This window comes from Filicampus tigris, chromosome 5 (assembly GCF_054856515.1).
Source record: "Filicampus tigris isolate MCC_2025a chromosome 5, RoL_Ftig_1.0, whole genome shotgun sequence".
NCBI classification, from domain to species: domain Eukaryota; kingdom Metazoa; phylum Chordata; class Actinopteri; order Syngnathiformes; family Syngnathidae; genus Filicampus; species Filicampus tigris.
The window spans coordinates 15,470,001-15,483,845 of record NC_141221.1 but is presented as its reverse complement, the minus strand read 5'-3'; the positions used below and the strand labels follow the sequence as shown (position 1 = coordinate 15,483,845).

At 41.1% G+C, this 13,845-nt stretch overlaps 1 protein-coding gene across 3 annotated transcripts in view; it reads left to right on the top strand.

The window, feature by feature from the left end:
• jak2b (Janus kinase 2b) overlaps positions 1-13,845 on the top strand; it is a 34,527-nt gene that overhangs the window by 11,695 nt on the left and 8,987 nt on the right. For 2 of the 3 annotated variants that reach the window (XR_015086962.1, XM_086031873.1), the window contains exons 7-24: positions 308-427; positions 1,455-1,612; positions 1,707-1,818; positions 3,340-3,526; positions 5,728-5,852; positions 5,961-6,095; positions 7,232-7,319; positions 7,498-7,625; positions 8,706-8,844; positions 9,128-9,279; positions 9,720-9,870; positions 9,967-10,103; positions 10,354-10,543; positions 11,458-11,582; positions 11,662-11,834; positions 11,923-12,040; positions 12,484-12,597; positions 13,170-13,845. The exon at positions 13,170-13,845 is cut by the window's right edge. Coding sequence is in view for 2 of the 3 variants with exons in the window: in XM_086031873.1 (XP_085887999.1) it covers positions 308-427; positions 1,455-1,612; positions 1,707-1,818; positions 3,340-3,526; positions 5,728-5,852; positions 5,961-6,095; positions 7,232-7,319; positions 7,498-7,625; positions 8,706-8,844; positions 9,128-9,279; positions 9,720-9,870; positions 9,967-10,103; positions 10,354-10,543; positions 11,458-11,582; positions 11,662-11,834; positions 11,923-12,040; positions 12,484-12,597; positions 13,170-13,271 (2,454 nt within the window). In the remaining variant the exon portion in view is untranslated. Of the gene's footprint in view, positions 1-307; positions 428-1,454; positions 1,613-1,706; positions 1,819-3,339; positions 3,527-5,727; positions 5,853-5,960; positions 6,096-7,231; positions 7,320-7,497; positions 7,626-8,705; positions 8,845-9,127; positions 9,280-9,719; positions 9,871-9,966; positions 10,104-10,353; positions 10,606-11,457; positions 11,583-11,661; positions 11,835-11,922; positions 12,041-12,483; positions 12,598-13,169 lie in introns of those variants that run through there. The other variant, XM_086031875.1, reaches the window with a different exon arrangement.

Here is a 13,845-nt window from a genome sequence, read left to right as displayed (position 1 = left end):
TCATTTTTGTATGATGAAAATAAAATGTTCATTTCAAATCGCCTTTTGAATTCATTAAATGTTTTTAGTGAATATATTCATTAACAGTAGCTTATGGGACATTTTATACTAACTGTACTTGTATTACTATTGCTTGTATTCATAATAATAATAATTCTTATAATTATTGTTATTACAATTTAAATCAAACAATAACATGTATTTTGGGTTTTACAGATTCCATATTGTAAATTTAGCTATTTATTTCACCTTTCCAGTGGGTATTTACTTCTCCTCTTGACACCGGTGTTGTTGTTTTTTTTGCCAGGAGCTGCAGACACTGTGTGACTTTCCGGATGTTGTTGACATTAGCGTCAAACAGGCCAACAAGGAGGCCGCCTCTGAGAGCCGCCTGGTCACCATCAACAAGCAGGATGGCAAAAACCTGGTAATTTCAGCACGGCACTGAAAAGCAGAAAGTGGATTTCTAACCGTTCAACCCATTAAGGACTGAAGCGCCTGTCTCAACAGCTCCCCAAAAACCTAAGGTCACCTTGGAATTACCCTTGAAAACCTGAAGATTTCCCAGAAATTCAACACTTACAAAATGATTAATATATCAGCCCCTGTAGCAGACAGAAACACAATTCCAAAAGAAATAAAGAGCTTAGACATGTGGCTTTCACACAGGCAGAATTGATTATTATTTACTGTTTCACTCGATGATGTAAAAATAATGTGTCAGTGCAAGAGAAGCACCATTTTAATTTGTAAAAAATCAAGTGGTAATTACCATCCTCTATTCTGTTACAAAGACGTCTATATCGTCATTGTCTACAAACCATATCATATCACGTTCGACTGGTTCCACTGGTCATGCGCTGGTCATATATCACTGCCGTTACTTATCAGAGCTCCGGGCGTTCGACGGCGTCCGCCATTAGCCTACCTACGGCTCGAAGAAAATTGCACGACATCCTCAGCAGTCTCGCGCCACCCTCACGTGTATATTCTGATGCATTAAATTGGCTCAGAGACTGAGAATTGGATTAAAAAAAGACACCGACGTATCCGCGTCCCGGCTTTAAAGGTAGAATGACGCAACAGCGCTCCCGGCTCTAGTGGTAGAAACGCGGTTATGCGCTCCCATCCTTAATGGGTTAGAAAAAAAACTAAAAAGTAAAATTGACATTAATTGCATGTATACAAATACATATACCTACCGATTGTGTGTGAACTTACACAACCGACTATTAAGTACCACAGTTCACATCTTGTTGATAGCATTCCACTCCTGTCCTGTAAATGGCGTTAAAAAAAATTCCTATAACTGCTCGGCAATTGCACCAAAATGCTGTTTTGTGGGAATCAGGTTTGTAGTTTTTGTAAACTTGCTAATAAGATAAACAAAGAAGTGAATATTGTTCAAGTGTATTTTGTTTAATTGAATCTTTCCAATGTGCAATGTTTTCTAGGACTTGGAATTCCTCAGTCTGTCTGAAGCGCTCTCCTTCGTGTCACTGATTGACGGTCACTATCGGCTCACCACGGACGCACATCATTACCTTTGCAAAGAAGTGGCGCCCCCTAGGCTGGTGGAGGCCATCGCCTGCCATTGCCATGGCCCGGTCTCGTACGTAATCAAATTATTTGAATCTGATGATTACATTTGAAGCTACCCATTTCTGCCTATGATTTCTAATAATAGACTGTGTCTCTCCTCGTAGGATGGAGTTTGCCATCAACCGACTGCAGAGATCCGCAAACAAGCGTGGCTTGTACATTTTAAGATACAGCCCGAAGGACTTCAACAAGTACTTTCTGACGTTCCCCGTTGAGGTATGCAAAGAACAAAGGGAAAGTGTCTAAATATCTGAATTGGTAAACTAGTTTGACGTCCTGAACGTATTAAGCACGCATTCCCGGCCCAAAATAGCAGCCGCTGGCCTGGCAAAGGCTGACCTTATCACTCGTGGCACAGAGAACCTGGAAAATTGCAGATCTTATCACCCAAAAAAATCTGTGCTCTGGCATATCACTCTTAGGCAAGTTACTTCTAAAACATAGATAATAGCTCAATGCAGAGAATTATTCATTGTAATTATACTATTTATTTTCTATACTTTAAAGTAGTTTCTCTGCTCGTATGATTTTCAACTTTAATACAACAGTGTCCTGGGCAGAACAGTGTGTTAGTGGTTAGCACATCTGAGAACGTAGCAAGCCATGCCGACTAAGGACTGGCAGATGTTTTTTTTTTTTGTTTTGTTTTTTTTAACTTTTTTTTTGTTGAGTGAACATTTAATGTCAAATTTATGTTTGTGCGATTGTACCAGGTATAATATTACTGAGGGTGGGGTTCATATGGAGGAATAGTGTGGTTAGCATGTCTACCTCTCAGTTGAGAGCTTCTGGGCTTGGTGTTATTAATAAGTTGTCTTGGTTTTGGGGAAAACTGTAAATTTCTTCAAAGTGTAAATGTTACGGCCTAGATAGACCAAAAAGACGCTGGCCAACAGTGACAGACGCTTACCCCCTATGGCATCCGGCCGGCTGTCAGCCGCTGTAAAAATACACCGCAACGACAGACCACTTAAGTACCTTCTGCGCATGCATAAGATGTAATACCCTTCCATACCATCGCCGGCGTAGTCACCATTTCTCATGGCTAGAAAAATCTAACCGGAAAGCTGTTGGCCGGGGGTGGATTATAAAAACTTAAACAATGCATTCAGCCAAATTCTTCGCTCACGATGAACTCCCACGCGAAGTAAACCATCACGTTCTTGACACGGTATTGTGAAATGCTTACATTGTCAACCCTCGCTCTTGTACTTGTAGAAGATTAAGGCAGCGGAGGCGCGCTCACTATTTTTCCGCATTTGTCACTTCCCGTTGGTGCTCCGCGTGCTGATTTGCTAGCTTTCAGCCAATCAAAGTGACCAAATGTCACGACTGGCGACGCCGATTCAACATGCGTAACCGCCCCCTAGACGCTTACAGATGGGTTGCGACACTACGACGGTGGCTACTACACCAAACAGACGGCGCATTCAGAAGCCACGACGCTTCACGACCTCCAACGTTGGTTTGGTCTATCAGGGCCTTTAGTGTGAACGGTTGTTTGACGGACGAGCAGTCCAAGGCCTCTCGGTCAGTCAGCTACGATGGACTACAGCTTCCCTTTACGACTTACATTACCATGTTAGAACAAAAAGCGAAACCATGAAATCATAAGCATTTGGTGAAAAGTCACGATATAGAAACCTTGTTTGAAAAAAAAAAAAAAAAAAAATTTAATAAACAAAACACTGAAGACATTTAAATTGATTGGCTGCTTTTGCTTGTGCTCTCTCCCAGCTGTATGACTCAGTCGAGTACAAACACTGCCAGATAACCAGGTCGGCCGGCGGCGATTTCAACCTCAGCGGAACCAAGAGAAACTTCAGCAGTCTGAAGGATCTACTGGGCTGCTACCAAAAGGAAGCAGTACGCTCCGATAGCTTCATTGTCCAGTTCAGCAAGTGCTGCGCTCCTAGATCTAAAGGTAAGTACTGTGTATACCAGCTTACAACATTGGGTAATCCTCCCAAATACATTCAAAAGTTATATAAACATATCCATTAAGACACCTAAAAAAAAAATAAAGAACCTTAAAAGTGATCCAGAAATACACTGGGAGCCATTGTAGTGATGTTAAAATTTGCCTCGCCTAAAGTAATCTCTTAACAATGCTACATTCACACCAATCGCGGATGAGTATTTCGCTTTGCTTTATTCGCTGGCGTTTCACCACGGAAAATTTCAAACCTGAATGTAGCAGGCCGCTTCATTCGCGCACATCGGATAGGGGAGGGGCTTTGCATGGCAAAAAAAATTTCGACATCGCAAGTGGCCGACACTGTGCTAAAGCTAATGCAAACAATATTGCCGTCTTGGTAAAGTTCAACAGCTATAAAAAAAAAATAAAGAAATAGTCAAAACATACCAGGTATAACAAGCTCCTCGCTCACGGTTCTCAAAGCTTGGTCTCTTTTTTTTTCCCCCCTTGTCCCGGTAGTGGTCGATCGCTGGCCGCGTCATATAGCTCGGGATGTCCACAAACCGCGCCGTTAATCGTTTACTCCATTTTGCGCTCTCCACAAGACCCGCCGAGTGTACAAGACGCTGTGTGGGACGTAGTATGCCTCGATGCTGATTGGCTGCTGCGAGGTGAAGAGGGGGAAAAAGTTCGTTTGTTTTAGCCGTGCCGAATGGGCGGATTTTCGGTGCTTCGCTCCGCGTCGCACCGCTCCAAATGCATCATCCGCGCCGCCCCGCACGCAAACCGCGCACGCGCGAACTACATTGACTTCAATTGAATCGAGCCGCCAGAAACGCCCTCAACGGATTTGGTGTGAATGCAGCATTAAAAATAATAGTGTTCCAGCAGAGCTAATGCCACTTTTCATTGGCTACGGCTTCATGCTAATTCTCAAAGACTCATTTTTGGGATAGAGATTTTGTCTGTAGCTCCTCTTATTGTAACCTCTTGTCCTATCAACGCAGTAGCAACTTAATGCAACACGCTACAAACAAGAGATTACGGAAGAAAAGAGTCTTCAATACAGTCTTCAATACAGACAGCACATTTTGTACATGGAAGAATTGTGTGTGGCTAATGTAGTGCTTCTCAGTTATTTTCTGTTACGCCCCCCTAGCAGGAAGAAAGCATTTTTACACACATCCAAACTGTCCACTGCGACTATAAATAGTATCATTTGTCGATAAAATTGTTTCATGGACACATCCGACATAATGTAAGAAAATAAATAGAGCATAACTTACAACAAAGAATAACTTAAACATGTTTTTTTTTTTTTGTTGTTTTTCACAGAGAGGATTCATCAATTTGGTGCATCAATTTGCCTGAACTAAAAATAATAATAAATGCAGCCTCCACTACGACCTACTGTAGTGGATGTGCAATTACACTTGATTCTTACACTTGAGCAAAAAAAAAAAAATGTTCCTCATGTCACGCACCCCATCCCGCTATTTGGGAAGGACTGGGTTACGTACATACACCCCCCCATGACCAAAACCAGACCCTAAATCATGACCAAAAATCTTGTTCAAAATTCATGCTGAACTCATGTAATTGCTCTGTATATATTTTGCAACATAACACAACATAGCGCGAATAAACAAGAGCACACAATCCTTTGACGACCATTACCAAATGTCGATCCGGACCAACTGTGAGGAAACCGATTGTTTTTTTTTGTTGTTTTTTTTTATGCAATTTTGGCATTTGGTAATATTGATCCAGTCTGGTTAAATGTATATAATATATAAGCTACAATTCTGTAAAATAACACTTCTCTGAATTTTGGGGGGTGGAATTTATTAGTGTTTGAGTTGTGTTAACTTGACTCGTACTGTAACAGATTCAATTGTCATGAAAAATTACTCAACTGTATTTATAAGGCTCTTTAAGACAACCACCGTTGTATACAAAGTGCTGTACATGGAGCAAAATAATAATAATAATAATTGCAAGAAAATAGTCTGAAGCCTGAATTTGCTTTAAGTATGGGAAGAATCTCAGTAAACTGTCATCTCAAAACTACACCTTTCAGGAAAGTTTGTTAGTCTGTGTCAGCTTGTGATTTGTTTATGAAGGGCATTCATCAGTTTATTCCCTCATAGCCAGAAAGACGCTTTAGATAAAAATGATATATTTGTATACTTTTTTTTTTATATTAGAAAAGTCCTGTCTACTCGTGTGCCGGAGAAACAAGGCGTCCGACGTGCCTCCCTCACCATCACTGCATCGTCCCAATGTCAGCCAGATGGTCTTTCACACTATCAAGAAGGAAGATCTGGAGTTTGTATGTTTTTTTTGTTTTTTTTAAGTATATATTGACTTTCAGTCCAATATTATTACTGTAATTTTTGGGGGGTTATGACACCTGCATTTTTTTAATGACATTCCTTAGATGGACAGCCTTGGCAGAGGGACGTTTACCAAAATATTCAAAGGCATGCGCAAAGAGCAGGGAGACTACGGACTCGTGCACCAAAACGAAGTGGTCATGAAAGTTCTGGACCAGGCCCACAGGAACTACTCCGAGGTAGGGATTTGCCTTCTGATAAAATCTCAGATTTATTTTCCGCCCGGAAAATCTGATTTCAGATTTTAATCTTTTTTTCCCCCATTAATAAAAAGAAACGGCAAATGCCAATGACGTTATTCAAAAATTATATTTAAAATCGATGCCACTTTAAATAATTAATTAAATCTGTTTCCGCAAAATATGTTTGGATTTTTATCCCAGTTGATTAAAAAAATAAATAAAATAAACAGCAAATGACAGTATCATTATTCAAAACTTGAATATGAAATTGGTGTCACCCTGAGAATAAAAAAAAATCGATTAAATTGATTACTCCCCCAGCCTTACAAACAGGGCTAGTAAACATTTCACTACACTTTAAGCACTCAACAGTGACACCTAAGGGTGGCACTTGGAATGGATGGTGTGGATATTTGTCTGATTTTGTCATTTCCAAATCCCGCTTTTTAAACTTATCAATATTAAACAGTTTGCATGAAATTGCGCCTTTTGGCTTAATCGTGGTCACTTGGTCAATTGAGACCCAAGAAAATTATTTTATTTTTTAATTCTTATTGACTGAATTGAATCATACAATTTGGGTAAAATGGCTTTCAAACAGACCCAATATTTGAACATTCTGTTTTTTAATTTTTTTTTTTAAACAGATTATGCAATGTATTAATTGTTGGACAAGTGGAGCAGTTCATGTAATACTCTGTTTCCGAAAGGCAATTACATGGCTTTCCGCTCTCCAATGGAGCCAGTGAATGAGGCGGTTTATGATTTTTAAAAGTGGAGTTCCGATATAATCCCATGCTGGCCATGGAGAATTACATTTTAATTTAATAAGTAAAAGCTTTGTCTGTTGGCTCTAGAAAGACGGTGTGTGTGCATGCCGACATGCGTGGGTGTGTTTGTATCCTGTTAAAAAAAAAGTGAACATTTTGAACAAAAGTAAATAGATTCTGTACACAATGAATGGCAAGACAAGCTCTCTTTTATCTTGTTTTTGGGGGAAAAAAGGCTCTTCATTTACTCTCGTGTTGTGGTTAAAGGAAGTGCGGATTAGTTCCGCTTGTGTCCCTTTTGTTGTCTTCATGGACGTATTACGTGTATGCCTCTCCCCCACCCCCATTTTCCTCTCCTGGCAGTCTTTCTTTGAAGCGGCCAGCATGATGAGCCAGCTTTCCCACAAGCACTTGGTTCTCAACTATGGCGTGTGCGTTTGTGGCGAGGAGAGTAAGTCAAACCATCCACAAGCTCACTTTGTATCCCAGAACAAACCTTTTCTCATCTAGAAAAAGCGCTGTGTTTCTTACTTAAGACCATATTTTTTTTCTTAAGGTGTCTTAAGGTGTCTTTTTGCTCCTAACATTTATGTGAGTTCAACTGAGAGGCTGATATTGTCTCTATTCAGACATCATGGTGCAGGAGTATGTGAAGTTTGGCTCCCTGGACACCTACTTGAAGAAAAAGAAGAACTCTCTGAACATCCAGTGGAAACTGGAGGTGGCCAAGCAGCTGGCCTGGGCCATGAACTTCCTGGTATGTAGTCAGAGCCTCTAAGATCGAATCCAAAGTGGGGGAAAGAAATGTGATCAGTAAATTATCTCAAATAAACAACAATGTTCAGCAAAGCCTTCATTCCGAAAAACTCACATATTTGCAACTTGATTACAAGTGCTGTGTGGTGGCAGCGAACTCAGTTCAACTCACTTCACAACATTTTGGCAAATAATGAATATTCATCAAAGTTGCCTTCAAGCGGTTTAATGCTTCTCACAGATAAAATGTACTGCCACACCAAACATAAAGCAAAGACAATTACCTCACATACTTTGCCTTATGAAAAAGTCATCTTAGCAATGCTAACAATGAAAAACACTATTGGCGTTCTAACAGTTAGTACAGATAGTTGCAGTTTTTAAAGCAACGGATATTTAAACACATTTAAATGATATATCCATACTCAGAGGCATATATTCTTGCCTTTTGGTCAATTAAACACGTGACCAAATACATGGCTATGACCAAAAAAGTTGTCCCAAACGCACCACCAAAAACCACGGCCAAAATCACGGTTGAAACCGTGGCCAGTAATCATAACCAATACATGGCCCAACAATCATTACCAAAAACCATGAACAAAATACACGACCACAGTTGCTGTCAACAATCATGACCTAATAACCATGGCACCAGTGAAACGTGCTAACAAAAACATATGACAGAAACAGATAACCATGACCCAAACACATGACCAGAAACATGGCTAAAAATCCTGACCATTAAACCATGAATGGAACAAACGTCCCAAACCATGAACAAAAAACCTGACTGAAAGCCATGACCAAAAAAAGTACCGTAACCAAAATGCATGACCAAAAACCATGAATGACACAAAGCCAAAACTTATAACCAAAAACCATAACCAAAACATAAGCATGACCGAAAACCATCTTTCGAAACATGAATGTTTCAAAGCATCTCGTTTGAGCTCATGAAATTGCACGAGTGTACCTAATGAAGTGTCCAGTTTTATAGATGCTGCTCAAGTCATCAATAAAAGCTTCCTAATCCATCAAATCGAAATGGCTCATCACCCTTTTTCTGCCCAATGTAAAGGAAGAGAAACGCCTAGTCCATGGAAACGTGTGCGCTAAAAACGTGCTGCTGATCCGAGAGGAGGACCGCCGGGCCGGGAACCCGCCCTTCATCAAGCTGAGCGACCCTGGTATCAGCATCACTGTCCTACCTAAAGACAGTGAGTCTGCAACCACCTTTACATTCACTTTGAATATGTTGAATATGTATACAATACAGTGATATTTTTCTTTATGACAGTCTTGATGTAAAACGGTTTCGTGGGGGACGGAAGGCATTCATGGCATTTCAATTCATTTCATTGGGGAAAACGTATTTATTTGCCAAGGCTTGGTCACAAAATGAATTAAACTCATTAGTCAAAGTACCATTGTAAAAACTAACACAGCATTATTTTACAACAATAATGGTTGTGTGCGTGCGGTGGTTTTGTTTGCGCACAGTTTTGATTGAGAGGATCCCCTGGGTGCCTCCCGAGTGCATCGACGATCCCGCCAACCTGAGCCTGGCGGCGGACAAGTGGAGCTACGGCGTCACTCTTTGGGAACTCTGCAGCAGTGGAGAAAGGCCGCTAGCGGCGCTGGATGACGCCAAGGTGACATTTGAAGGAATTGTGTGGCAATATAAATCATGGCCAATGTCCGTGACTAAAGAACGTGACCATGAAAATGACCAAGGTATGTGACAAAGGCACGTGCATGACCCACGAATGTCACCATCAATCAAGACATCATGTACATATGTGCCTAAAACTGTGACCAAAGTACCTGACTATCTATCAATTGTGACCAAAGTATGTGACCAAGGTACATGCATACATGAATTGTGATCCCAATACGTACCCTTAAACCGCGGCCCAAGTACTTGACCGAAATACGTGACCAAAGACGCATGACCAAAGTGTGTGACTGTCACTCGACACCCAAATACAGATCCAAAAACCGTGACCAAGGTACATGTCCCAAGCACGTGACCAAAGCATCCTGACCAAAAAACAAGACCAAAATGGTCTTTTCCTTTTCCCCGCCACTCCAGAAATGCCTGTTCTACGAGGACCAGCACCAGCTTCCTGCGCCCAAGTGGACCGAGCTGGCCAATCTGATTAGCAACTGCACGAACTATGAGCCCACGTTCCGCCCGACGTTTCGAGCCATCATCCGTGACCTGAACAGCCTCTTTACGCCAGGTTAGTTGATGCACTCAAGCTGTTCTTGTTACTGTGAGGGATGAATGTAGGTCACATTTTAGCAAAACATCCTCCATTTGCTCTTGTGCCTAACAGACTACGAACTGATCGTGGACAGCGACATCCTTCCCAACCGGACAGCGGCTTCCGGCTGGACGACAGGAGGCTTCGAGAGTCAGGAGCCGGCCCAGTTTGAAGAGAGACACCTCATATTTTTACAGCAGCTAGGAAAGGTACCACTCATTTTGGTGGAGCTCAGCTGTGTTGAATTGAAATGAACCTCATGTCCAAATAGCTTGGCTTTTTTACTTCTCGTCAAAAAGTGACCCCAAATTTTGACTAAGAACATGACTATAACACCTTATTACAAAAAACCATGACTACCCACGACCCCAAAAAAGTGACCTAAATTCACGTTCGAGAAAAACATGAGCATCCATCTGCTTTTCTTTATCTTGATCGTGTTTTGTTGATGTATTTCAGGGAAACTTCGGCAGTGTGGAGATGTGCCGCTACGACCCGCTGCAGGACAACACAGGCGAGGTGGTGGCCGTGAAGAAGCTGCAGCACAGCACAGCGGAGCACATCCGTGACTTCGAGCGCGAGATCGACATCCTCAAGTCTCTGCAGCACGAGAACATCGTCAAGTACAAAGGCGTCTGCTACAGCGCTGGTATGCGTTCTCCACAGCAATCTGAACAGCGCCGCACAGCCAAAAGACCAGGACCAAAAATTGTGAGCAAAAACATAACCAGACTATAAATCCAAACAATCACAATCAAAAATGTAATGAACCAACATAAATGACCACAACCTATAAACAAAAATCAAGACCAAAATCCACCTTTAAAACCCATTACTAAAAATCCAACCCAAAACTTAAAACCACAAATCAAATACAACTTACATATATAACATGAATATGATACAACCAAAACTTGACTAAAATTCAAGATCAACTATCTGACTTGACAAAAAAAAACACAACTATAAATAAACTTGACCAAGTATCACTCACAGCCAAACACCACAACAATAAAAAACTAGTCACAATAATACAAGCAAAAGAATTCATAACAAAACCTATGACCCAAATTCACTCCGAAATTTTTCGACCAAAAATCATGGCTGTAAATAATAATGATCTAAAATAATAAATGACAATCAAAAACATGACTAAAAACTGTGACTGCAACCTACAACCCAAACTCACGACTAAACAAACATGACTTTAAAAAATTCACATCCAAAAAAACACGACCAAAACTCACATCCAAAAAACATGACCAAAATTTGATTATGAGAATTCAGGACCAAAAAAATACTGACCTCAACCAAAATTCATAATTCTGATCAAAAACCATGACCAGAAATCTCTAGCGAAACTAACGACCAAAGCACTGAAAAAAATCATGACCAAAACTCACTATCAAAATTCACGACCAAAACAAATGAGAAATCACCCAAAAAAACATGACCAAAACTCATTAAAATCAAACATCTGATGGCGCACTACGACCAAAAATCATGACCCACTATCAGAACCAAAAATCCAAAAGCTCATTTGTCAGTTTTCTTCCTGGCCAGGCCGAAGTAATCTGCGCCTCATCATGGAATACCTTCCTTTTGGAAGCCTCCGAGACTACCTTATTAAGAACAAGGAAAGGATTGACCACAAGAAACTGATGCACTATACCTCCCAGATCTGCAAGGTCCGTACACTTTGCTGACACCTTTTTATACAAAATTGCCTTTGGTTGTATGCTACTTTCTTGTGTCATGTGCGTGTAGGGGATGGAATACCTGTCCGGCAAACGCTACATTCACCGCGACCTGGCAACACGTAACATCCTGGTGGAAAGCGAGCAGCGGGTGAAGATCGGTGACTTTGGGCTGACCAAAGTTCTCCCTCAGGACAAGGAGTACTACATGGTCAAAGATCCAGGAGAGAGCCCCATCTTTTGGTAGCGCCCCCCGCCCCCTCCACCACAAGGTCCTCATTGACTCCCTCCTGTCCACAAACACGCCCTGACGCCGGCTCTCCTCTCTCAGGTACGCCCCCGAGTCGCTGACGGAGAGCAGGTTCTCCGTGGCGTCGGACGTGTGGAGCTTCGGAGTGGTGCTCTATGAGCTCTTCACACACAGCGAGAAGAACTGCAGCCCGCCAGCCGTAAGCTACCACACTCTGTAACAGCTAATAAAAAATAAATGAAAATGAGCAAAAAAACATGCACCATGTAGGAATGTTCCTCTAAACATTTTCTGTATTTCCTCAAATAAGGACAAATGAGAAATGTTTTTTTATTGCTACTTAATCATTGGTTAATGTAGTTTCTTGTAACTACACTATTTTGAATGACATTAAACCTAGAAAGAAATTCAAAACATTTTAATACTTTAAACATTTATTTAATTGCCACATTTCTATGGCTACCAACAGCCAACAAGTGTTTTCTTCTCGTAACTGGACTCACTTGAAACTGGATATAATCCTAAAAACATTACATACACTTACACAATCTAACAAGAGTCAAAGCATTATCGTATTAATAGTTAGCATAGCAGTCTGTTGTCCTCCATTTTGAATTTATTGGGCGGTTTGGTTCTTGTCAGATTTTCATGTCCATGATGGGCAACGACAAGCAGGGCCAGCTGATAGTCTACCACCTGATGGAGCTACTAAAGTCTGGCAGCAGGCTACCGCAGCCCGTCCACTGTCCCGCCGAGGTAAGTTCATTCAAAAACGCAGAATCTCCTTGAATGGCATCCACTGGCTGGATTTGGTGCCTGTCTGGAAAAGCTAAGTGGAAAATAAAGCTAACTAGTGAGACAAAAGCAAGTCACGAACTGAAAAATTTGTAATGACAGCGCTTAACGCAAAACAGCAATTCCCATATTTTGGAATGGATGATTAATATACAATTGAATCAAATAAATAAAAATGGCATTAAACAAAAACAAATGGCATTAATGGCCTACTTTACTCCAATGGACCAAAATGAATGAAGCAATTTTGATTTTAAGTGGAGCCTCCCTGTGTTGTGGAAAGATATTGTACTATTAGAACTACAAGGGGAAAAAAAAGTGGTACTGAGAAATGATAGTGTCATTTTTGAGGATGTTTGCTACCTGTGCATTGTGCCAGCAAATTAATTTGAAGGGTTCAAAAATAAAACTATATAGAACAAATGTTTGTTGGATGCTATGCAGTAAAAGCAGAAAAAAAAATAAGCCTTACAAATTACAGGTGTAGGCATTATCAAGTGAATTGAAATTACATCATTGGCATTCGTCTGCAGATTTACGAGATCATGGAAGAGTGCTGGGACAACGACTCGGGCCTGCGTCCGTCTTTCAACGAGCTCACTCTGCGCATCGACCTGCTCAGGGACGCCGACTGACCACCTGCCCGCCAAGCCTGCTATCACCCAAAGTGCCGCAGCCCCGCTTTTCAACTTGACGCCTGCTAGAAAGAAAAAAAAAAAAACGTCCAGTCACATCTGGCCAGATGTTTTGGTTGTTGTTGAAAGATTTTCAAATGTATTATAGTCTATCAGTAGACTTTGTTTGGGTCACATCTCAACATGGAGATGCTTACTTCTGTGTGTGTATGTACATAGGTGTGTGGGCGTGTGTGTGTGTGTGTGTGCGTGCGTGCGTGCGTGTGTTAGCCACCCAAACCGCTAGCAGGGCTAGCCGTCACCATCATGTTTCTCACCCTGGTAAAAGACTATTTTCTATGTGTGTGTGTGTGTATATACATCAACAGTATATATTTGTGTACATATGTCCAGATTGATTCTTTTTTTCAAAATTCTAATATACTGGAGCTGTAGATTAAAGCCCCCGTATTGCTTCAAATTGAAGTCTTTTGGGTAAATAATTGGTTCCTCAAGTGTGACAATTAAATCAGTCAATATTTTTAGGATTATTTTCATTGAAATGTGACCTTGAGACAAAAAGCTAGTTCACCCA